Genomic DNA, 25414 nt, shown 5'->3' on the forward strand with positions numbered 1-25414 from the left:
GTCATTCTTATGGAGAAGAACCGGCAAGAAACTCCATTAGTTACTCTTTTCAAAATAAAATATTATTGTATCATTTTACCACCATAGACCACTCTAGACCGCGGGCTAAGGCAAGTAGGAGCGTGAGTCCTCGTAATGAGTGACCCCCGGGGGCATTCAGGTTCCGTTGTATTGCTACTCAAGGCTCGCCACTAGTTGTCTTACGGCAGTACGCTCCTACAACCCACCCCTGTTCTATAAAAAACCAAACCTAAGCGGCCCAAGGTAGCTGTCAAACTATCGTAATTTGTAAACATAAAACTAGTACTAGTAGTATTAGTATTACGTCGTTAGACACTTTCACCCCCGAGCATATAGCTCTAGCGTCCCCTCTAGCCAGCCGGCTAGGCAAGATAGAGCTAGGATTCCACGTTAAGAATTACCCTCTGGGGCATTCAGGTTCCGTTGTATCGCAACTCACTGACTCGCCACAAGTTGTCCTACCGATGTACACTCCTACAAGAGACGTTCAGATACATTTTTATATCTCAAGGGTTACAAAAGCATACTAATTTACCCTCTGGTCTTTCGTTATTCCCATAGTTTGGTAAGGACTCACCCCGAAGGGTTATTATTATCTCTTCATTACTACACATTACTCTACATTACTGACTATATTTGCACATTTCCAAAGTGTCATTCTTATGGAGAAGAACCGGCAAGAAACTCCATTAGTTACTCTTTTCAAAATAAAATATTCTAGTATCATTTTACATTATAATTAATGTCTGCAAAAACAGCGTGAATTAGCAAAACAAGCAACCGATAGCATAGCAACCGATTCCAAATATCGTTATTACGTCGTTAGACACTTCCAGCGGCGAGCATACAGCTCTAGAGACCACTAGACAGCGGGCTAAGGCAAGTAAGAGCGTGAGTCCTTGTAAGGAGTGACCCCGGGGGCATTCAGGTTCCGTTGTATTGCTACTCAAGGCTCGCCACAAGTTGTCCTACGGCAGTATGCTCCTACAGTAGACCTTCAGATACATTCTTAGATTTCAAGGGTTGCAAAAGCATACTTATTTACCCTCTGGTCTTCCGTTAGTCCCATAGTTTAGTAAGGACTCGCCCCGAGGGGTTATTATTATCTCTTAATTCACGGGATAGCTTCATGTTAAGACGCTCCTTTATTTCAAATAGGCTGTTTCTCAGGCACTTTTAAAACGTTACATTACTGACTCTATTTGCACATTTCCAAAGTGTCATTCTTATGGAGAAGAACCGGCAAGAAACTCCATTAGTTACTCTTTTCAAAATAAAATATTATAGTATCATTTTACATTATAATTAATGTCTGCAAAAACAGCGTGAATTAGCAAAACTAGCAACCGATAGCATAGCAACCGATTCCAAATATCGTTATTACGTCGTTAGACACTTCCAGCGGCGAGCATACAGCTCTAGAGACCACTAGACAGCGGGCTAAGGCAAGTAAGAGCGTGAGTCCTTGTAAGGAGTGACCCCGGGGGCATTCAGGTTCCGTTGTATTGTATTTATTCCATAATCGCCTACTAACTAAAGTGTAAAATTAATAATTTATCTATTATTGGAATACACTGTGATTTATTTGTCGTCTTATAAAAGAGAGCCCAGTTCATGTATAGCTTAATAAGCTAATGGTGTCTTAAGGTTTTGCGCCACCACGCATTTGCGTGTTTCAGGGTCCTGAGTATTGCAATATTTCCCAGCCTTGCTATTTTTGATAAGGTTGTTTTTTATTCTGGACCCTTTTTTGCCGTCGACGCTTATCCCAATTTTAGAAGGCGAGGCTTTTCAGATTCGTTTTTCGAATTGCTCTTAGATTTTTCGTCTCTCAAAAACAAATGTTTTTAATGGTCTCTTAACGACGACAGCCCACCTCAATGCTGCACGAATTGCACTTTTACCGATTTTATGACCTGGGATAGAATTGAATATCAAAGACAGATAGCTGTGAAAATATGTGTAATAAACTAATTTAGCAGTGGATTACACTTGTACGTTGTGGTTAATCTTATTTAGCCCCATTTCGGCCTCCATCATTTAATACTATTACAGCCCCTTTTTGGCGGGGCTGAAAGGCTATTGACTTCAACCCACGCCGAGGCCACGGCGTGGGGATATTAGACTCTCACCGACTAAAAACACCCCGGGCCTTTCAACTGCCTGAACTAGTGCTACCGGATATCTCGCGCATGCTCTGTGCGTTGCGGCCGTTATCCGGTTAGACCTCTCCCAACTCCGCGTTCCCCGATTGCGAACGTCATTCACGATTTGATGTAAACTGCCCTGTTGTGTATGTTATTTGGTAAATAAATAAATGTATGCTAAGACGAGAAGGGAAACAGGTATTCAACTTGTGGCACAACCTTTCCTATATTTTTTTTACGTAGGCCAAAGTGTCTCTTATTTTAAAAACCTAGGACTTTCTGGTTGGAGTTTTGTAAAATACCTGCTTCATTTTAAAATAGTTATCGCATTTATACCTACATATCTACAAACATACAGATTGCTTAGGATATTCTAATATAAACAACATAAAATATTTTTTTATCCAACTGCGTCGAAAAGAGGATTATGCTTTTTCCTTTCTGTAAAAGTTTGATACTTTCTTTACTTTGTCGTTTCTTTTACAACCAGGTAAATACCAGACAAGTAGCATCGAAAATTCTTCTTACCCGACTGCTTCTAAGTCGTGAGGTATGTGGGAATTGATTACAAGAATTAACAAATCAATATATTTAACTAAAAATAACTAATCAATAATTAAAAGTGTCTTTTTGTCTCCTATAAACGTTATAGCCGGCTAAATACAGCCGAGCCTAATGGCTATGAGATCTAGGCTATAGATTAGTCACATTACTCCTCTCGCTAACGCTGACGAATCACTCAAATGTATTGAACTGACAAGTCAAAGTCACGTCACTGGTTTAAAAACCAATTTCATTCACAAAATTTTGATGTTTTCAATTCCAATGCGATTTAACATTGACTAGTGGTTACTGGTGATGGGGCATGGGCTCCCTTTTCCGCACGTAGGCTCCAAGTCGGCCCATTGTGCGTCAGGTGGTTTTGGAGGGCTGTCAGTCCAATCACCACAACTCCCTCCAGAAGCGCAGAAGTCTCCTGGGACGTTCGCAGGCTTCTGTGATGGAGAAAACATGTCTAGGCATGGTATTATAATCTTTGCCTTTGTAGTGACGTCATCATTGTGACGTACGTGATTCTGTAGTCTGGCGTTTATAGGAGATACTTTTCAATTATGTGTGGTGATGGAATCTTTATGATAATTAATTTCGGATTGATTTTTATATTTTGTTAAGATTGCTTTATCATAAAGATGTTTTTTCAAATTGGGGTGCCTTAATTTACGTGAGTTTTAAAAACTGCCGGATAGGTTGGCGTTGTGATTGGAATAAATATTATTTGATTAACCTCTAAATGGATCGTTATAGGTATGTAATTCCGCCTAAATTGACTGTTGATTTAAATTAGGATATCTAATTAGCAGCTTCGTGTGATTAGAACATTTCTTTTTATTTTGATACTGTAACACCGTCTCACGGCTGGGAAAAGGTTTATTATTTGTTATTTTTTTGTATATTTCTTGTGCTCTATAAGTATAGATGATAATTATAAGATATCTCATGATTTTGCATGCAACAGTATCTGATCAAAATCAGTATTATGACTTCATATTTTCAATTTCATATTCTCTGTATACTGCTATTATAATAATAGATCGATACCTCAACTTGACGTATTGACTAATTAAATGACAATATACTTCATTAAAATGGCGGCGGTTTAATTTGACTAAATCTAAAAATATAAATCTGTATAAGTTCAAAAGTACTTAAGATTGGTAGTGGGGCTCAGAACATCACTTGCTTGTAAAAAGCGCATTGGTAAGTGACGTTACACGAGATTTTAAACCACTGTATCCCCTTCGCTTTTTGTTCCCGAGACAAAGGAAGAAATACGTAACCAATATTTTTTGGAAATCTGTCTGACGGATTAAAAAAATGTTTTTGTGAAAAATCCCATTACTATATTAGATTTAAGTTTATAAGCTTAGTAATTATGCAACAAAACGTTTTCATGAGGTGATATAATGTAAGTTATAAATGAATGTAATTCTTGAGTAGTTTTAGCTATGTCTAACCTTGCCATGTCAGAGGCCTAAAGGCTACGGGCCTACTACTTAAATCTGACACCAGGCTGAACATTAACCATACGACAAAAGTCTAAAATTAAGACTGAAATAAATTAAGATTATCTCCGAATATATTACTAAGAGCTGACGCGGCCGGCAGTTCGACTCGCGATCTGGCCGCGTCAGCTCATGATTAAGGACTCCGGTTGCGTCCGAAACTAGTCGGGCAAACCCGATAAATACGTGTGAGTAAACCGTTGCATCATTTAGTAATGAATCATTATTCTGTTAATGATGGAATTTAGAGTAAGTTGTTAAGCACGTATGTAACATTATTTTTAGTATTAATAAATCCGACTGATATACGCCATAGTAAAAGAAGATATATATTCTCATGAATGTAGTATTATACTCCACTAGTTCTTGTGACTATGGTATAACATAGCATAACAAAGATATTTGAAAATTTGAATTTGAAAAGGTTGAAAATTTTGATAGTGAGTCAACCGGTCTTGTTGCAGCAATGATACTGCTCTATTCCTATTGATGATAGCGTGATGTTATAAAGCCATAACCTTCCTTAATAAATGGGATATCTAACGTTGAAAGAATTTTGTAATCGTAGTAGTTCCTCAGCTAAGCGCGTTCAATCAAATAAAAAACTCATCTGTTTTGTAATATTTGTACTTTGGTCGTGTTTTATATTCAAACTGAATTTGTATTAGACTTACGAGTAAGACTCACGAAGAAAGTTCATATTTTTTAAGTACTTGTATACCAATGTATAGTATTGTATCTTTTAATACATTAGTAGCTAAAAGTTATGATGTATCCTAGTTATAGAATAAATTATTTCATTTCATTTTTATGGCACCGTTCAGGTCCATGACAAGTAGATGTCTACATTGCCGTAGTACTGGAATTAGTGTTGCCAAAAACTCTTTGTAATTTGAAGGTTTAAAAGGATATTTTTGTTTCCGTTTGAACCTGAAAATAAACGGTCCATATTTTGATAATAGTAAGAAAATTCCTATACATGATTTGAAAATTGTGTCCTAAAAGTTGCCATACCAAAGTATTGTTAAAAGTTTTTGTACTTTAGAAAGTAATATTAAAGTTTATATTCTTGGTAAAAAATGTTTTATTTCATGTTTCTTTTTTGCAGCAACCGCCAATAATAACAAAAAATAGTTCTTTTATAACATTTATTGAATAACATCGATTACAAGTGACTTACAATAAATAATAACATCAATATTACAATAATACTTCAAATCGTGTATTTAACAAAATAAGTTAACAAATTAAAATGCAAGTGAATGTTTTCGAAATACATTATTAAGCATTAATTATTGTTAATTTTGGAATAAATAGTAAGTATATAAATAGTAAATAATAAGTATTTATATACTCATTGGTGTAGGTACTTAAAAATGTCAACAATTATGGTGTGTATTTTCACACAGTCAGATTTTATTAAATAAATCAACGACTGACGTTTATTGAACACGTGGTTGTATAAAAAGACACATCAAAATTGTTTTTTTATTTCTTTTAAGCACCTAAACAAATGTAGTATAATTTAGTTTTACAGACTAATAGCCGGTATCCAAAAGGCTGATAAATAATTTGTTGTCAAGTGATAAGCGACTGATAATTTAACACAAGACTTACAAAACAGTGCTCATATGAGATTTGACATTCAATTACTTTAGCTTTGAGGCGAACTCAATGGGTAAAACGGGAAATCTGTAACTGTCAACAGGCTGTCTCTCATGAATCGCGATATCTAAACAGTTAGAATTTCAACGGACAATGTATTTCTGCTGCCGCAAAAACAACAATTACTTAAACATAAAGATCGAGGTAAGGCAAACGGTCATAATTTGTTGGTGGCAGATAAATTTGAGGGATTTTTCCCACAACCTATTTTTTGGCTTATTTTTGCCGAATCGTCAGTGTCGCGAGCCCGACTGGCACTTGACAGATTTTTGTATTAATCAGCGCTCAGGAAACCGCCTGTCGATACATTAATTATAATTTTACATGGCCCTTAAATATTCGTTAATTATGACATTCCTAAGATTATTTAATTATTATCAAGTTTACTTCTGTTTCTTTACATTATTTTATTATTTATGACTATAATTTTAATTTACTAAAAAATGCTACGTGTTAATTACATTTTTAATTAATTTTAAATTAGTTAGTTCTTTAGAAGAAACTTTTCATCAACTATTCGAATTCCATACGATCTTTATACAAGCAATATCGCTACGTTAGGACACAATATAACAATTCAAATTCAACAATTAATTTAACTATAAGTATTCATAATAACACATTTATTTTGTAAACCGTTATAATGGAAACTTAAGAACTTATACAGTGTTTTTTTTTGTGTCAAATAATAATATTACAATCAAAAAATAAAAACAAAAAAACTCATAAAAAATAACACCGCTTTTTTCCCAGAGAAGATTGTCTATGGTTTAGATTATCTATGATTTGTTACCTATATGAGAAATAGTTTTCAAGGCATAGTGAAATAATATATAATACAATTATATATCCAAATATAATTATTCATACATAGTTACCTTCTCGGCATACTGCAATTGTATTTTTATAATAATCCCACAGCTGAGCAAAGGCGTGTAATATGATAGGGTTACTCCGCACGGCAAAGCTATTATTCATCTTAAACTCATTAAAATAAGTCATTTTATTTTTTAACAAAATTGATCTACACATATAACTTTTTTACTCATCAATTCATTTAGGCTTTCTATCTGCGGGTAACATCACAAGCTTTGCCAATAGATACAACACAAAATAAATATAATAACCAATTTATTATGGTAGGTAATTTCTACAAATCATATATTGCCCTAGATATCAAGTTCCTCTCTACAACTCCTATTCCACATTTTACACATTGAACCTGGTTTCGGATCCATCAGCGAGCATGAGGGTGACGGTCCTAGAGTTAGTCCAGACGAGGCGCGCGAGGCGGGCGGGGTTGAGCCTCGCGACGTCCGCCATCGGCGCTGTGCTGTAGCACTTCACGCAACGAGTCTGGGCGGCGCCGAGACCGAACATACCTAGGGAGGAATTGGTATTTAGTGGAAAACTGTTTTATTACTGGTATTTCATAATTTTTGGAGTAGGTATTATGGGTTGGATAAGTGAGACTACCCAACATTTAATTATACTATACTTCATTTATTATAGCATTAGACAGAAGTTAAAAAGGGTTCTTTCTAAGGCACACTTTGCAACAAAAATACAACAAACATTAAAGTTGTGATTTACGCCGAATTAATTTCTAATGTTATAATAAATGAAGTATATACTGAAACAAACTTAAACAAAACAGCTTATAGACTAGTGTATTTAATATTAAAGGTGGATGCAACATGCACGTAGTTAATAGGATGCATTAGGAGCCGTTAATCATGATGTAAAGCTTTAAACATAATATCGAGAGTCGAACTGGCAGCTGCCACTTCGACTTGCTACATCACTTCTGACCGAGGTCTGAGACCAACTGGGTAATGCCGCTTAACTGAACTTGAATCCGTCTAAAGAAAATTGTAAAAGACTGGAGTAAATTTGTGAAATTCTTTTACCGTGGCAGAAATTCAAATGCTGTTATTGGTGAAACAAGTATTAAAAGTTTTTTAAGCACCGTAGGGTATTTTTCAGGGGTCGTTGGAAATCGGTGGTCGATCCCAGTAAAATAAAAAACTCCCACCCTCCCCCACTATGATTAACTCTGCAAACTTCATTAGTACGCCATCCGAATCCACACTACTTACCGGCGGTACTCTGCCAGAACGACAGCCTGTTATCAGCCGTCGCGTATGACACGAGGTAGCGCCCGTCGGGGCTGAAGGCGCAGGCCGTGACGGGCCCGCTGTGGGCCGCCAGCGACTGGCAGCGGCCCGCGCGGAGCTCGTACATGGCTAGCTGGCCGGTATGACTGCCAACTGGGAACAAGACATCACCATAAATATAATATTCCACAACTTTCAAACAACGCCCTCTAGTCTCAAACTAAGCAGAGCTTGTATTATGAGTACTAGACAACTGATAAACATACTTATATATTTCTAAATATATACATAATATGGATAAATTACATCCAGACACAGAACAAATGATCGTGCTTATCACACAAACCTTTGTCCTGGGTGGGAATCGAAACCCCTCGAACTCCGGTGTAGCAGTCAGGGTTACTACACACTGGGCCACAAGACCAACAGGCCAGAGAAAATAATAATCATCATCTCCATACAGCTAAGTACCAGTGTTTTACAACGAGCGACTGCCTATCTGACCTCTTCAACCTATTTACCTGTGCAACACGATAAATAAAGATTGATGTTCGTTACTCTTTCACCCAAAATCCATTTGAAGGATTCGGACGAAATTTGGTATTCAGATAGTTTATAACTTGGATTACATAAATACTTACGATACAATACATACGTAAGATAGTTTTTATATTAATTTTGTGTGATGTGTAGCGGGCGGAGCCACTGGCAACAGCTACTATTCAAGTCATAATTATTAAAATGGAAATTAAATTCGAAAAAAATAATAAAAAGAAATTGAATAAGTTACAACAGGGTACACACCTGCAATCCTCCTAGTAGCTGGGCAGTGTGATACCTGGTTGTACCGACAGATGGCGGGGAACACCTCGTTCAGGCCCTTACTCTTCAGGTGAGACTGGTCCACGCAGTGCAGGATTATGTCCATCACCTGCAGATAAAAGGGGAAGTTACTGATTATACACTCACTTTCTTCTTTGTTTGTTTGTCATTCCGGTTGGATATTTGTAACTCAATTTTGACACACTTCCCGATAAGCTAACAGGCTGAAATTTTCAGTGTAGTTTCAAACCCGATGACTATGCAATTTACAAATATAGACCTGAAATAGACTAGACCAATTTTGATAAAATTTGAATGGAGTAACGTGTTAAAAATGTAGGTTCTTAGACTTTTTAAATTTATTAATTAGATTTATAATAGTATCTTTTATCTTAATACCTGTAGCGACTACCAAAAATGCACGAATAACAGCCAAGGTCCACAACTTAAGATGCCTTCCGAAACACGACAAATAGATCACATATTATACATACCTCGACCAACAACTCAGCGACCTCATTGTGCATCCTGTCGATGAGCAGTTCGATTCCCCGCAACACCTCGGCGCGGCCCTTCTGCAGCGCGAGGTAGGCGGCGGAGGGCTGCCCGCCCTGAGCGGCCGCCGCGCAGCGAGCCACCTCACGGGCCATGGTCGTGATGAAGGCAGCAGGTCTGGGGACAAAATAAGAATTCTTCTTATTCAATTCGCATGGTTGACGTGCAACCTGGTGTTGGAGTTTTTAAGTAACCCGAAGAAAATAATGGTATTTTATTTTCGCCAGATTAAAAAATAAATAAGACAGATGTATCAAATTGTACATGAAAGTTTAAAAAAATAAATATTTGTGTTAATCCTTAGGTTTTTACAAACATTGAAGATACATGTATCCCAGACTCAGGACAAGCGTTCGTGGATATTAGTAGGATTCAAGGATACTCACCTGGCAGTAGCGATGAGTGTGAGTGCGTGCCTGGCGGTGCGGCAGGAGTCGGCCTGCGGCGTGAGCGGCAGCCCGTACGTCATGGAGGGGACCAGCTTGTCAGCGTCACAGCACATCTCCAGCAAGCCTGCACGCAACATACATGATGGTGAGATAGTCATACACGTCACAAGCTGTACGATCAATAGGGGCTGTAATGTAGCGGAGAATAATTAAGTACTGCTTCAATCAACTTAAAAAGGGGGAGTTTTTCACATTTTTGCAACGCCTGAAAAAGGCCGTTAAGCTGAACTTCAATTATATGTATTTAACAACTGTACAACCTTAACATGCAAATAAACATTTTGATTTTGATTTTAGTTCTCAATTCGTCTTTTTTTTGTTAAACAAAAAAAACAACTTTGTTGTCGTTTCGGTATTATCATTAACAAAATACATTCCGACGACGATGGTTGCGCTTTTTAAAAGAAAAATAGAGCGGAAACGAGAAAATAAAAATACAAGGATATGGGAGAAACCATTATGGAGTGTACGGTCAAGTGAATGTGATTGTTTTGTGCTTTATTCTGACACACATAAAAATGTTTCAAATTATTTTTAATTAAAATCAGTTATATGTTTCTGTTCTTAAAAAGATTCTACTAGATGAACTTACTAAGTAATTGACTACATTTGTAACACTATGGTATGCAATAAAGAATTCAATTGAGGATAGATTTAGAGTCGGTTTTCCATTCACTCCATAACCTGAATATCGGCCTAATAATGCACTTTTATGACCATGTAACATTTACTTACCCAACAAAACATGGCTGACATCCAAATAAGGCTCCCATACAGTGAACCCTCTCCCTAGGAGGTCGACGGCGGCGCGGCGGAGCGGCGTGTGCGCGGGCAGGCGAGGACACGCCGAGGATAGGAGCAGGTGAGTGAGGGCCAGCGCTGTGAGGCGGGCCAGGTTGTTAGACGAGCTCAGAGTGAATCCTGGAAGATAAAAAGAGGGGTTTTAAGTATAAATTAAACAATTTAGCCTATTGAAAGCCACTGCTCGACAGGCGTAGACTAAGTTAAGATGAGGGTTTTGTAAGTAGAAATCAAGCAATTCAGCCTGATAAAACTCACTGCTGGACATAGGCGTCGATCAAGTTAAGATAAGAAGGGTTTTTAAATATCAATAAATTAAGCTAGCCTATTGAAATCAACTGCTGGAACTGGAAGTTTCAATCAAGCAATTTCGCCTATTGAAACCAAATGCTGGGCGTAGGCGCCGACTAAGTTGCTCCACAACACCCGGTAATCCGACTCCCATATCTAGGCTAAGACATGTACATTATTTAGGTCATCGGTCCATCCTTTTTAAGTATAGGTGAAGTTAATGGAACAATTTGTAGTCGTTTTTTGTTAACGCCTTCCGCTTCGACAAATTTAATCCTTGTGTCGTCGTTTACGAATATTCATGAGTAAGCATTTATCTTAGGATACGTATTACCTTATAATGAAACTGGTCATTACAATAAAAATATTTTGTTTCAATAAATTATGACTTTGTAGAAAAACTAATTCTATTGACTATTTTAACTGTCATTGAAAATAATTTGATATTCTTAAAAAATCAACATCAATACAACGTTAAATTCTATATTATCAGCCATCTCAGCTCAAAAAAATCTCCAAGAACAACAGCATAATTAAATATACCAAATAAAGCGCAGAAAAATGGACCATTAGGAGGCGCCACCTACCTTCAACCACAGAACTCTTTCGGCTGTCTCCGTCCTTGCGCCGCTTATTCCCTGCCGCCCCTATAACACAAAAAGCGAAAACCGCAAATAAATTAAAAGCTAGCATATTAAACGATGATTGTATTCACAAACGTCACTGTCTTTGTTAAATAGAATCATCATCAACCTAGACGTTTCCCAGCTATCTTGGGGTTGGCTTCCTGTCTAACCGGATGCAGCTAAGTACCAGTGTATTACCTCTGTTAAGTAGAATGTAGACACAAAATGGTTAAGTGCGAGTCAGACTTACGACACCGAAGTTCCGTACCGATACGCTGAAAATCTCAAAATAAATTGTGACCCATTACCGTTGCAACCGTCACTTGACTTTGATTTTTATTGCTATCTGTTATAGTGGCAACAGAAATGTGTGCATCAACTGCCTAGGTATCACAGTTCATGAGATACAATCTGGTGAAAAACAGATATACAGAGTTAACTAAATACAATGATTTCCTTTTTAACTTTTACTTGCAGAAGCCTAATCGGTTTTAAACATCACTAAGTTGAGATCCGTTTGTGAATACATGCATGCAAAAACAAATGGCAGATTATCTCACACTGAAACACTCACAATTCTTAAGTTGACAAGCAGAATATATATTTACTAAGAACAAGAAAGTCCAGGGATATTGAATATCAATTATCAATAATAATGGAATATATTTGTTTACCAGATTCAATTTTGGTCCATTAACTTGTTATTTTACTCAACCCAAACTAAAAACTCACCGCCATCTAGGGTTGAATGATTTTTTTAATAAAGCTCAGTTTAATTCTTACAGGTTTTGGGGTTAATTCAGCTAGAGTTTGGAGTAAATCTGGGTTAACTTCCTAATGGGTTAAATGTCTCGACATTCATTGACATCACCATTCCCGTATCAACTTTAGCTAGTAACCACGTCTCAATTATAACAGTACTCCTAACCTTCGCTGGTGATATCCTGTCCAAACTCTGCGCCTATCACTCCCAGCAGGACGACGGCTGTGGTCTGCTTCCTCTTGAGCTCCGCCAACGAGGAAGGTTTTCGGACTATCTCCTCTTCTTCCTCTTCAAACTCTTCTTCTTGCTGCAAAAGAAGTACGCTAGAGTAAGTTAGAGCTAAAGTGTTGTTAGAGGCTTGTAGTGATCTTTTGTGGAGTCATATGCGGAGTCAGGTCATCATATGTGGAGACATGTGTGAAGTCATGTCCTCATGTGTGGAGTCATATGTGGAGTCAGGGATTCATATGTGGGGACATGTGTGAAGTCATGTCGTCATGTGTGGACTCACATGTGACGTCATGTCTTCATGTGTGTTGTCATGTGAGACGTCTTGTCATCATGTGTGGAGTCACATGTGGAGTCAAATGTGACGTCCTGTCGTCATGTGTGTTGTCGTATGTGACGTCATGTCATCATGTGTGTAGTCATATGTGGAGTTAAGTCATCATATGTAGAGACATGTGTGAAGTCATGTCATCATGTGTGGTATCATATGTGGAGTCAGGTTATCATATGTAGAGACATGTGTGAAGTCGTGTCGTCATGTGTGGAGTCACAGGTGACGTCATGTCGTTATATGCGACGTCTTGTCATCATGTGTGGAGTCACAGGTGACGTCACGTCGTCATATGTGACGTCATGTCATCATGTGTGGAGTCATATGTGGAGTCAGGTTATCACATGTAGAGACATGTGTGATGTCATGTCACCATGTGTGGAGGCCAGGGACGTCATGTCATCATGTGTGGAGTTATGTCATCATGTGTTGTCATGTGTGATGTCATGTCATCATATGCGGTGTCTTGTTATCATGTGTGAAGTCACCTGTGACGTCATGTCATCATGTGTGTAGTCATATGTGGAGTTAGGTCATCATATGTAGAGTCACATGTGACGTCATGTCATCATGTGTGGAGACATGGGACGTCTTGTCATCATATATGTTGTCATATGTGGTATCATGTCGTCATGTGTGGATTTACATGTGACGTCATGTCTTCATGTGAGTTGTCGTATGTGAAGTCTCGTCATCACGTGAGGAGTCACCTGTGACGTCATGTCATCATGTGTGGAGTCACTTGTGGCGTCAAGTCTTCATGTGTGTTATCATATGCGGTATCATGTCGTCATGTGTGGACGCACATGTGACGTCAAGTCTTCAAGTGTGTTCTCATGTGTGACGCCTTGTCATCATGTGTGGAGTCACATGTGACGTCATGTCGTCATGTGTGTTGTCATATGTTACGTCATGTCATCATGTGTGTAGCCATATGTAACGTCATGTCTTCATGTGTGGAGTTATATTTGGGGTCTTGCCATCATATGTTAAGTCATGTCATCATATGTGGAGACATGGGACGTCATGTCTTCATGTGTGTTGTCATGTGTGGTATCATGTCATCACGTGTGGTGACATGTCCTCGTGTGTGAAGTCGTATGTGATGTCAGCCATTATAGTGAAGTCATGTCATCATGACACGTGTGATTCTGTTAGAGGATCAACTCACGTTAGCGACGAGCTTCTCTGCCGGTTCCTTCTGCGTGGCGTGAGGGTTGATGCTCTCGGTGTGCGTGTATAGCGGCAAGAACTGAGCCCAGTTGTCCACTAATGTCTTACGGCCTTTTGGACCGAGTCTGTACGATAAAAATTATTATTATTATAACGCAACGGCTTTAAAGTAAGTGTGTCTAAAGTCTAATTAAAGCCTGTTGTCCAGGTAACTGGGTTGAGGAGGTCAGATAGGCAGTCGCTCCTTGTAAAACGCTGGTACTCAGCTGAATCCGGTTCGACTGGAAGCCGACCACAATGTAGTTGGAAAAGGCTAAGATTTTGATGATTAAATGTTTTTTAGTTGAGGATATGCTTCTGTTTCTTTTTTAACATGACGCAAATTTCGCAAAGCGCTCTCTAGTACCAAACCAAGCAAAGTTTGTATTCTGAGTTGAAAAACACACTTATATCTTACTTTACTGATTAACATACTAAAAACATATGATTATAGTAAATATTTCTCATTTTGCTTGACTCACCTGCCAAGTTCAGCGAGTAGCAGCGCCTGCGCCGCTTCCCGAACCTCGAGGCAGTGGTGTTGCCAGCGTCGCGCCAACATCTCAACCTGTGGCCGCTTGAAGCTCTTAGCACCTAGAGTATAAAGTTCATTTTAGTATGTACTAATTTAAAATTCGTAGGCTTCGCAGAAATCAAAGCTAAGCCCAGAAAAAGTACTGCGGTACTTGGAATATGAGTAATTTGGGACAGGGGATAAGTAGTTGGGCTCAAGCGTGGGCCTTACTTAGTGTTAAGTGCTTGTGAAGGTGTAACCACTTGTGGTTTTTGAAAACGGAATTTTGGATGTGGTCTTTCGGTTCTACATATGGATTTGTTTACAAGAGGGTGCAGGTTGGATATCAACGCAAGCAATCTACTAATCACCTATTAACTTTTTAATTATTCTGAGACATCGTTGACAAACGGCGAAGGCAAATATCATAAGGAAACCTAAATCAAAAATATTGTAATCTAAAATTGTCAACCCGCAGTGAACTAGCGTGGTTATCAATACTCGGAACATTCTACATAAGGAAAAAGGGACTATGCCCGACAGTGGGACTTGTACAAGCAGGTCTATTCAACTTACCAGCAGCAACGACCTTGTCTGGCAGTAGCACGCAGTGTAGCGTGGCGAGGAGGGACCAGCCCTGTTTGATGTGAGCCTGCTGGGCTGCCAGCTGTTCCTCTCGTTCCTCATCAGCTGCCCAGGAAGACGAGCTCCTGGTGGACGGTCTGAGGCAAGGGGTGCCGACAGCGTTAAGACTTGGGAATGGTTCATAAGCTAGCTGTTTTTTCTACAGTGTTATAGTTACCGGCACGGGTTTTGAGTGCTCGGCGGAAGAGTGGGGGTAACTATACTCTACAATGGTGACATCATTATAATAATTATGTCAACATTGTAGCGTCACGCTTTATAAGAGTTACGTATATTCTATTCCACGTTTTGATGTGTATTTCGATTTAGAAGTTTGAACCATTCTCAACACTCCAATATCAAGCAAAGTTTTTTTAGGTGTGAGGCAACGAAATCTTTATAGTTTAACTATTTCTATCTGTTTGCTTGTTTATCAATGTCATATTACTTCGAAAATATTATTATTCACTTCATCTCGAATCCAAATCAAAGAGGTATACACTAAAAGACGCAATTAATCAGCCACGCGTATTAAACGTCATTTCCCAACTAGTTTCGGAACCAACCGAAACTAGTCGGGCAATCGTGTGGACTATCTGTAGGTAATCATAAGTAAATCTGCCTCCAAAGACAGCTTCAAAGCTACGCTATCCATCACCTGTGCAGTCTCCTGATGACCTCCTGCTCCGGCACGAAGCTGGCGTTGCTCATGGACATGAGGGTGTTAGCGAGCGCCACGATGGAGAGGAGGTGGTTCGTGGTCAGGGTCGTGCTCAGCTCCCAGTGGAGCTTCGATGAGAATAGTCTGGAATAGATGGGGCAATATGATAGTTAATTAAGTTATTTGGGAAGATATAAAAGAGTCACTTGTGGCGTCAAGTCTTCATGTGTGTTATCATATGCGGTATCATGTCGTCATGTGTGGACGCACATGTGACGTCAAGTCTTCAAGTGTGTTCTCATGTGTGACGCCTTGTCATCATGTGTGGAGTCACATGTGACGTCATGTCGTCATGTGTGTTGTCATATGTTACGTCATGTCATCATGTGTGTAGCCATATGTAACGTCATGTCTTCATGTGTGGAGTTATATTTGGGGTCTTGCCATCATATGTTAAGTCATGTCATCATATGTGGAGACATGGGACGTCATGTCTTCATGTGTGTTGTCATGTGTGGTATCATGTCATCACGTGTGGTGAAGATATAAAAGAATATCTCGTTAATCGGACATTAAAACCTACAAAGAGATAACTGGATATCAGAATAGATTTAATGGTTTTTTTTATATTGCCAGGGTTTTAAATCTGGACAGGATTTCGACTGTTTACCTATCAAGGTCCTTGAGATACAGCCTGTCTGTCCGTTCGTCTCCATGCTGTACCTTATAAACCGTGAAAGAGAGTTGACATTTTTACAGAACGATGTATATGAGTCAAAATCGAGGTTTAGTAATAGTTATTGCAACAAGAGAGGCCTTTGCCCTGCAGTGGGACAATAATGGCTCAATAGAAAATAAAATACAACAAACAAAAAAAATGAAATATTATTGTCATCTAACCTATTTAATTACTGTGCGGAATCCTCAGAGAATGGTTTTTTGTACAAAAACAAAGGATTGACAGTCCTGAACCCTTGCTTTATAAACTAACAGCCAATACAAAACACCTGTCTATCTTCACCACACTAAACACCATACCTGGTCAACTTCTCCTGTCTCAATAATTCGGGAGGCAGATCGGAGGTCACCAGCAGCGGGTCATCAGGGGCGGAGGCGCAGGCGTCCGCCCAGCTGCCGAGCCAGGTCGGGAGCTGGACAGCCATGTGCCCGTGACGGGAGACCACGCCGAAGCAGACTGGGACCTGTGAATGTGGAGTCAGTGGTTTGTAGGGAAAAACGCTATAAATACATAAGACTACTCCCGACTCCCGCACTAAGGAATTTAATCCTTGTGTCGCGGGGGTTTTCACAAATATTCAAGTCACATGCACTAAAACACTTAGACTCAGAACAAGCATTCGTGGATCAAATTGATGTTGTGATAAATAAATTAAAAACATATTTTCATAAGACTGTGACTTCATGAAGGCCTACAATCTAGATGTAATAGATTTTTGCTACTTAGGTATGTGTTATTTATTAGTTATAATATAAATTTATCGCGAACCCGCCGCGTCAGCTCATGATTAAAGACTCCAGTCGTGTCCAAAACTAGACGGACACTCCCGATAAATATGCGTAAGTAAACGTTGCATCCATTTAATAATTCATATGGGATGTATTAAAAACTTACCATTGGTCTCAGAAGTCCCAACTTGGATTCGCAGACCCTGTCGAGGTCCGGGTCCAGGCCCCAGGCGTGGAGTAGCGAGATGAGAATCTGTGCGATCTCCATGGTGTGAGGGGGTTCCGCCAGGGAGATATCACGGGGCCTCTGTCGCTTGCTCTGATTCGCCTCTTCTATAACAATGGGAAATGGAATTTAGACACAGAACTTAATTTCATAAATCATATTCCAAAGTGGAAGACTGTTAGGACTTTGGGTTACGATGAGATCTTGAAGGCTTGAAGAAGAAACATATTTAGATACGTCAAAATATGCTATTACGACTATTATTATTATTTTAAGATCGGTTCATCCAGTCCAAAGTTCTGAGGTAAGAAACATAAAAAAACGGACGAATTGAGAACATGGTCCTTTTTGAAGTTGATTGAAAAGAGGCAAGTTACAGCGAAATTGTTTCCTGATTTTGAGGCATAGTTTTTTTCTAAAATATGAGGACAGATTTATTTACATCAAATTGGATCAAATGTTGTTTCACCATCGTAGAGTTGAAGTACAGAATTCATTCTTAAAATTGTTTAAATTAATCTAAGCTATGTGAGTATGTGACCCTGCCAGCAATACCTCATAAAATACTGAACAAAAGATAGTTAAACTCATAATTATTGAGTAACTAACATTTCGAAGTAATTGACCTTGCACTTAACTACAAGTATGTATGAGAAATGAGGAAAAATGTTTTAAACAATGTTAGGTATATATTTAAACCTGCTTTGTAATAAAATATGTTTAGCCGTTTACGTTTGAAAATATATCAAACGCAAAATAAACGCGTATTTAGATAATATAAGTTTTTATAAAGAGATTTAAGCTACTTATAATACAAAACAATAAAAGTCAAGTGCAAGCCGGACTATAGGCTAAGGAAAAGGTATTAAAAAATAGTCACCTATCGAATTTGAAACTGTAGCAAGCGTAGCTTATTTTTAATATTTAAATACGCATAATACAGACTATTTAAATTCATAACTATCTTTGAAATATATTCAGAAATAAATATTCTGTGAAAAATTCAACATTCACCTATGATAATTATGAGATACAACCTCAGTAGTGGCTGACGGACAGACGGATGGACAGCAGTGGCTTAGTAAAAAGGTTCGTAGAATTTTGTCAACGACACTTAAGAACTACTGGACAGATTATGACGAAATTTAACAAGGACTGACTATAATTATAGTCTGATATAACGCAAATTATTTTTATTCGACTTTAAAAATTGTATTATCCTACACGACCGATTAAAATCGGACGGAGCCGCGGGCGACTGCAAGTTAATAATATTAGTAAGAACATGACACACATATAGACAAGCAAATAGTTTTGACATTTGCTATCACTATTAGATACCATTACTATGCCGTAGGGGTTTCCACAAATGCTCCGTTTCACCATATTGCATTAGAAATATAATTTGGATTCAGTTTCTGGAAAATTGCCTTAATAGTACGGTAGTCTTAAATTATTATTGACATATCACACCGGTAGCTTAGATGTTAAAGCCGTTGCGTTCAACCTGGACACCGATTCTGCTATTTACAATGGCCGATGAATGAATGGCAATTGGATTAAATTGGAAATTATTCTTATTATCTTAATCATTTTTCCAACACAATATTTGGAAATTCATTGCATTGATCTTGAGTGTGCCGGCCCGTACCGAGTTTCCAATTGTTGTATACTTAAGAGAAGTGTAATTTTAAGCCAATTTTCATTCATTCATCGACAGCAGAATCGGGGCTCAAATTTCCATTGTTCAACTCCTAAATGAGTGCAACTATTTATTCCGAGTGTACGGTCGTTATCGCAATGAATATTTCTTTTAATTAAATATAAATTTAAAGTCTTCTTCTATGCATCTCTGGGTTTTTGTGGGCCAAGTAAGATTTGTCTCTGTGTTTGCGGAATCCCAATAAATCCCAAAAGTAAACCAATTTTTTATGCGGTTTTCTGTGTGAAAGCGAGTTTCTTTGTGGTAATTCCCAGTTCCATTAAAATCGATTGCATCATTAACAAGATATGAGTGTTTATAGATCACAAATCTAATATTTCTGTAGATACTCAATACTCAATATTTTTATTGCACTCCATTATGTTCAACAGGTGGACCCTGTAGGGCACGGCAATGTACGAGATAGGAGGATGCTAACTTTATTTAGATTATGTATCACAGATTATTTTTATTTATTAAGTGGTTGTTTTATTCTATTTATTTTGTATTTTTTATCTATGAGATTATATTAACTATTTTGATACGGAAACCATTTACAAATTAAACACTACTGTGCAGTTCATAAATCGAATAGTTCTGCAACATTACTACAGATGGCGTTGCTACCATACACCAAATAATTATTCTGAAGGCGCGAGAAACTTTCTTGTTTTCGCCTTACATTGCGTGTTAATGATGGTATCACACTAATATTCTAAAACTATGTGATTATATTTGTTTGTGTGTCTGTTATAACTCCACGCTTAAACGGATGGACCAATTTCGATGATATTTGGAGAGGTACAACCTTCGGTGTTGTAAGTTCGTTTCGCAATTCACCGGAGTTCTATTTTTGGTGTAGGATAGTACATTTATAGAGTAAGGCTTTATGATTTATATAATCATGCTAAAAGTCATATAAGCAGAAATAAGGCGTGCAAAACCACGGGAATGAGTTAGCGTTATAAAAGACCACAAACGGCAATGTATAACAACTAGTATTAAATTCTCGCACCACAAAATCGAATCTAAATCAGTCGAAGCGAGAATTATCTAACAAGTCGCAATACATTGCCGGCAATGATACATCACTTTTGATACCAGAGCTGTTGAGCTACGCAATGTATTGCAAATTGAACGATATATCTCTTGTCGTCTCAATGAGGCTGGTTCGACTTCCGCAATTGTTGAACGTTGTAAGTAGGTACCTATGTCGCAACGGTTTGTGGGTTGGCAGTCGCCGCGTGATTCCTGACTGTTGCAATCTGCGCGGAGAGGAATGCGACGATTTATAATATAATGTTGCCAATGTTTCTTTAATACTAGTGAGAATATAATAGCTGACAAGTGTGATTTGTTGTTTGGTATATTTTGACTTAAGAATTACTTGATCGAATTTGATAATTTTTTGACTGTAGTTTATAAATTGAACTACAGAATGGTTATGCACACAAATGATTGTGTACACAAGTTTATTTTTCTATGATAACTTTTGGATGTCAAACTGATAGTACCTATTGTTAAAAACCTACTCTTGAGATATTCGCGTATTTTTGAGAAAAAAAAAATACTGAGATTTCTAGTCCTTTTAATTTAACAACCTGATTTACCACTGCAGAATCTACCTAGTTTCGAAAAACACAATTTAGTAATTATTTTAGTCTATAATTAAGATAAGTCTCAAACCGTATTTATTATTCAAGATCGTGAATTACCGACATTCGATTTCCGCTTCCGCCTAACACGAAACTAATACAAAATGTAAATAACTGAGATAACGAGGATATTGCGTATTTTGTATAAATTGTAGTTAAAATTCATACTAATATATATAAACGCGAAAGTATCTATGTCTGACTGTCTGTCACGCTTTCACGCCAGAACTACTGACCGCTGGTAATGGATTTTGGTACACAGGTAGTCTGGAGGCCTGACAAAGGACATGAGCTACTTATTAAACTTAAATTACTTTCTGTTTTATTTTTCTAAATGTTTATCCCACTAATATAAACCCGAAAGTTTGTATGTATGGATGTTTGTTCCTATTTCACGCAAAAGCCACAGAACGGATTTAGACGAAACTTGGTCTACAGATAGTTTATAACCAGGATCGACACATAGGATAGAGATTTTTATACCTCGTATATAGATTTTTTTATATATTATATTAACTCTAACACTCCTCTGCAGTCAGCCTAAAATGACCGGACTACAATTAAAAACTACTTATTAACCAAATAAATTAAGGAAAAGCAATCAATTAGCATAATACGGAAACGAGCATATGATTAAAATAATCCGGAATAGTTATTTTTAATGTTGATTTAATACGTAATTAATATGTATCTTCAATTTACGCACTTAACCGATAAATAAGGAAGTATTTGTTTATTGTTTTAACTAATTTATTGAACAGGTTTATTGTTTGTTTAGAATTGGAAATAAAATAAAATTGATTAGTGAACAAAATTTATTTTTAAGTAAAACTTCTTTAAGCTCCGCTAGGGGGTAAGTGGACTGTATTTGCAACTGATTGCAACGCATTGCCATACACCGACACAAAAACGCGGATGACGTAGCACGGCGGTTCAGGTTTAGTCAGTAAGAGTCTGACACTACCCATTTCCTCCCCCGAGGGAGTGGGTGTCCATGAGGATACCCCCGCCTAACCAAAAAAAAAAAGGACGTGGACGTCAATGCAATTGAAGTCCGTTACGATAATAATATGGCGTCACGTTTCTTTATCATACGGTTTCTAAATATTTTTGATTTTGTCAATAGATAATTTATAAACATCATCATCGTCATTCCCCTGCCCTCCTTCCACATGACATGTATTCTTCTTCCATAGGTACCTTTCTATCGGCCGTCATCCCACAGGTAACACTCTTTACAGCCATATCGTCTTTCACACAATCCACGCAATCACAAAAAACAAGCATTCATCGGCCAGTAGAAAATGTTTAATAAAATACGAAAATTGACATTTTAAGCCAATTTTTATCAATTTATCGGTCATTGTAAATAGCGGAATCGGGGCCCTGTTGTCGTTAAAGCTTTCGATCTCATTTCTCTGATCAACTACTTCAATCGTAACTCGTAAGTGACGGTTACTTACAGTCATTTTTATGCATTTTTGTCCGGAACCCAGAGCGTCACGATTCTTACTTGACCGTCTACTACTTACATAATTATAAAATTGTATATAGAGCAAGTAAATGTTACAATTACTTAATGATAGTGCATTGTTAGCCTTGACCTAGTCAGGGAGGCCGTGCTGTGAATACATTCGTAACTCGATCGGAAACTGATATGAATTCCAAGATTTTAAAGTTTATTTTTTGAAAATTAGCTAAATCATGTTTAAAAAAAATGATTACTCAAAAAATGGTTAAAGTGAATTTAACCTTATGTATACCTTAGATAGACATACACCTGTATTTTTTTTTTTGTAGGTATACCTTTATCATAGAATATTTTAGAAAAAAAGAGAGAAAGAGCAAGAGTGGAAAGTTTGTAATGAAAGCGTAAATAAAATATTCGATACATTAGAAACCTTTAAAATTATCCGTCTTTTTTCTTATATAACGCATGTATTATTTCTTCCTCTTGAATCACATTGTCTATGAAAAAAAACCGCATTGGAATCTGTCGTTTAGTTTAAAAGTTATAAGCATATATAAGGACAGACAGAGCGGCAGTTTCTGCGATTAACAATACATACTAATTTATCATACAAATGTATTTATTTTTCACATTCGTAAAGAAAATTCTTGGGTGTCTCGTAAAAATTACCATTTAATTCCCATGGAAAATTCTCTTCATAGTAATCAAGGGACCCCGGAAAAATAAATATCACCCAAAAAGGAAAAGACAAAACCATTATAAATAAAATAAATGCGGACAACATCACATACATTGTTCTATACCCAAAGTAAGTTGCTACAGCACTTGTGTCATGGAATTCAGATACAACGAAGGTACCACAAACACCCAGACCCGAGACAATGTAGAAATGTGAATTTTTACATTTTTACCCGACCGGGGATCGAACCCGGGACCTCAGAGCTAGCGACACCTTGAAACCGGTGCGTACGCCACTCGACCACGGAGGTAAAATACATACTAACTATAACCACCAAACAAACACAATGACATACAAAATGGCATCATACAAACAAAGAAAATACCTTTTAAATATTATGAGTACGTAATAAATAATAAATAACGTTACGATACCAAATACAAACGGAACGCGAGCCACGCCTTGACATTCGCACGTATTACGCGCATGCGCAGAGCGTAAGCGTCAATGGTATGCGTACGCGCTGACAAGTTTGCAATACTTTATATAAAAAAAAAGAATGTATCGTTTTTGAATGAATTTTTCGGTGAAATATGAATGAGAAAATTATTTCTTATGTTATTGAAATACTTTTTTCGGTATTTAATAGGATTTTTGGGAGTTTATTATAAGTAATGGAAAATCGATCATACATTTTAATTCCAACCTAATTTGACATCCTTTCCTTGGTTAATCGTAGTTTTCTAAACATACAAAACTGAATTTCTGTACGTTTGTCGGGCTCAAACAATGCTTTGCTTGTAAAACAAATATTAATTCCTAATTTTATTACTTTTTGTTAAACTGAATCAGTGTCAATATCTCGGCAATGTTTAACCAGTATAACTGGCATTCAGGTGGGTAATACTAGACCGGGTTAGCCTTCAGTGAAATGACGGGTTGTCACCTGACCGCAGGGCGTTGCTAGTGATGGGACATGTAAGACTATCGATTAAATTAAATGTCGGTAAAAAGGAAAGTAAAGGGAATGTTACGTAAAAGAACTGTTTTAAGAGAAACAATTGATAGTTTGGTCCTAAATATCATTGTTAACTTAAGAAATAAATCTTATCGGTAGATCGCGAATAATAAAAGAATCACAATGATTGCTGCTCACACCCAAATTAATACTATGGAAAATCTCAATACTGCCATCGCGCCATTTAGAAAATCTCGCTCAAATGACAACGTCATATAATCTAAACAGGTTTCGTTTATTTTTGGTTACACAAGAAAGCAAAGGAAAAAATAGAAAAATACATATTTTAATTTTTTTTAGTTGTTAAGTGAGACGATTACAAAAAATAAACAAACTGTTAAAATTTAAATACTTGATCAATTATGAGTTGAGATTTGGCTTTAGCAATAAAACAATATATATATTTTCAAAATACAACAGTTAGAAAATCAAAATCGATAACATTAACCCCATCACTAGTAACCAGTGCAGGACCTTGTACTTTAAGAAAGTGGTCGCTCACATGACACCCACTGGACTGCAGGTGACATTGTCCTTAATTATTATTTATTATAACTATATTTGTGTGACTTGTCTTAAGCCCTTATAAGTTACTAATTTGCTGACCAAATGTGGCGTGTAGTTTCAATTGCTGCTTTTCAGCCGTCATAGCCTTAATATGAAATTAAATTTTGATCATTGGAACAATGCAACAAAGGCAACTTTTTTAAATCTTATTAAAAGTTTTACAGAACCGGATATCGAAACGATGCTACTAGGTCCCAGTTAATAACATATATTTTGGAGAATTTACCAAGTAGAATATGAATTAATTTTTTTTCAGGTTAGAAAGCACCAAATGATTCCTTTCGCTGTGGGTTGAGCGGAAGGGTGTGTCAGACTTTTACTAACCCATCCATGTGCCTTCATTTGCCCTTTGTATATCGGGACCGTAGAAATTGGCTCGAGAAAGGGGAGGTCTATGCCTAGCTGTGTGAGGATAAAGGCTGTTGGTGAGGATGATGATGATGATACCAGGACCGCGGTAAGCCTTTCAGCAAATCCTAATAGCCCGGTAGACATGAGTCTTATTGCCCCCACCTTCTTGTCTTGCCATTATTTATTCAACCGTAGTTATCAATCAAACAAGTGACATTATATATATCTACATCTTAATACTCAGCCATTAAGTCATAATGTCATGGTAGCTTATTATGGACATGTAATGACTAGATCAAGTTTTTAACAAATTGTCTTTTTGTTGTGTTAAAAATGAAAGGTATTATAAGAAAAGACGACTCCCGCACTAAGATACTAAGGTTTTACT

The 25414-nt window shown here is 37.4% G+C and overlaps 1 protein-coding gene and 1 long non-coding RNA gene across 6 annotated transcripts in view; one reads left to right on the plus strand and one right to left on the minus strand.

Moving 5' to 3' along the window:
- LOC113504109 lies at positions 1-5228 on the plus strand. Its single transcript, XR_003401535.1, has 2 exons — positions 1-949; positions 1516-5228. It is a non-coding gene; the product is annotated as an uncharacterized LOC113504109 (long non-coding RNA).
- Positions 5229-5364: 136 nt separating this feature from the next.
- LOC113504196 (WD repeat-containing protein 7) overlaps positions 5365-25414 on the minus strand; it is a 108111-nt gene continuing 88061 nt past the window's right edge. For 4 of the 5 annotated variants that reach the window (XM_026886365.1, XM_026886368.1, XM_026886369.1 and 1 more), the window contains 14 exons: positions 17524-17690; positions 16929-17092; positions 15888-16034; positions 15182-15327; positions 14574-14685; positions 14051-14177; positions 12486-12627; positions 11519-11578; positions 10575-10760; positions 9777-9903; positions 9330-9507; positions 8818-8944; positions 7996-8166; positions 5365-7278 (listed from right to left, as the gene is read on the minus strand). In XM_026886365.1, coding sequence (XP_026742166.1) covers positions 7106-7278; positions 7996-8166; positions 8818-8944; positions 9330-9507; positions 9777-9903; positions 10575-10760; positions 11519-11578; positions 12486-12627; positions 14051-14177; positions 14574-14685; positions 15182-15327; positions 15888-16034; positions 16929-17092; positions 17524-17690 — 2027 coding nt within the window. In that variant the 3' untranslated portion in view covers positions 5365-7105. The remainder of the gene's footprint in view (positions 7279-7995; positions 8167-8817; positions 8945-9329; positions 9508-9776; positions 9904-10574; positions 10761-11518; positions 11579-12485; positions 12628-14050; positions 14178-14573; positions 14686-15181; positions 15328-15887; positions 16035-16928; positions 17093-17523; positions 17691-25414) is intronic. The other variant, XM_026886367.1, reaches the window with a different exon arrangement.

This window comes from Trichoplusia ni, chromosome 21 (assembly GCF_003590095.1).
Source record: "Trichoplusia ni isolate ovarian cell line Hi5 chromosome 21, tn1, whole genome shotgun sequence".
Lineage (NCBI taxonomy): Eukaryota > Metazoa > Arthropoda > Insecta > Lepidoptera > Noctuidae > Trichoplusia > Trichoplusia ni.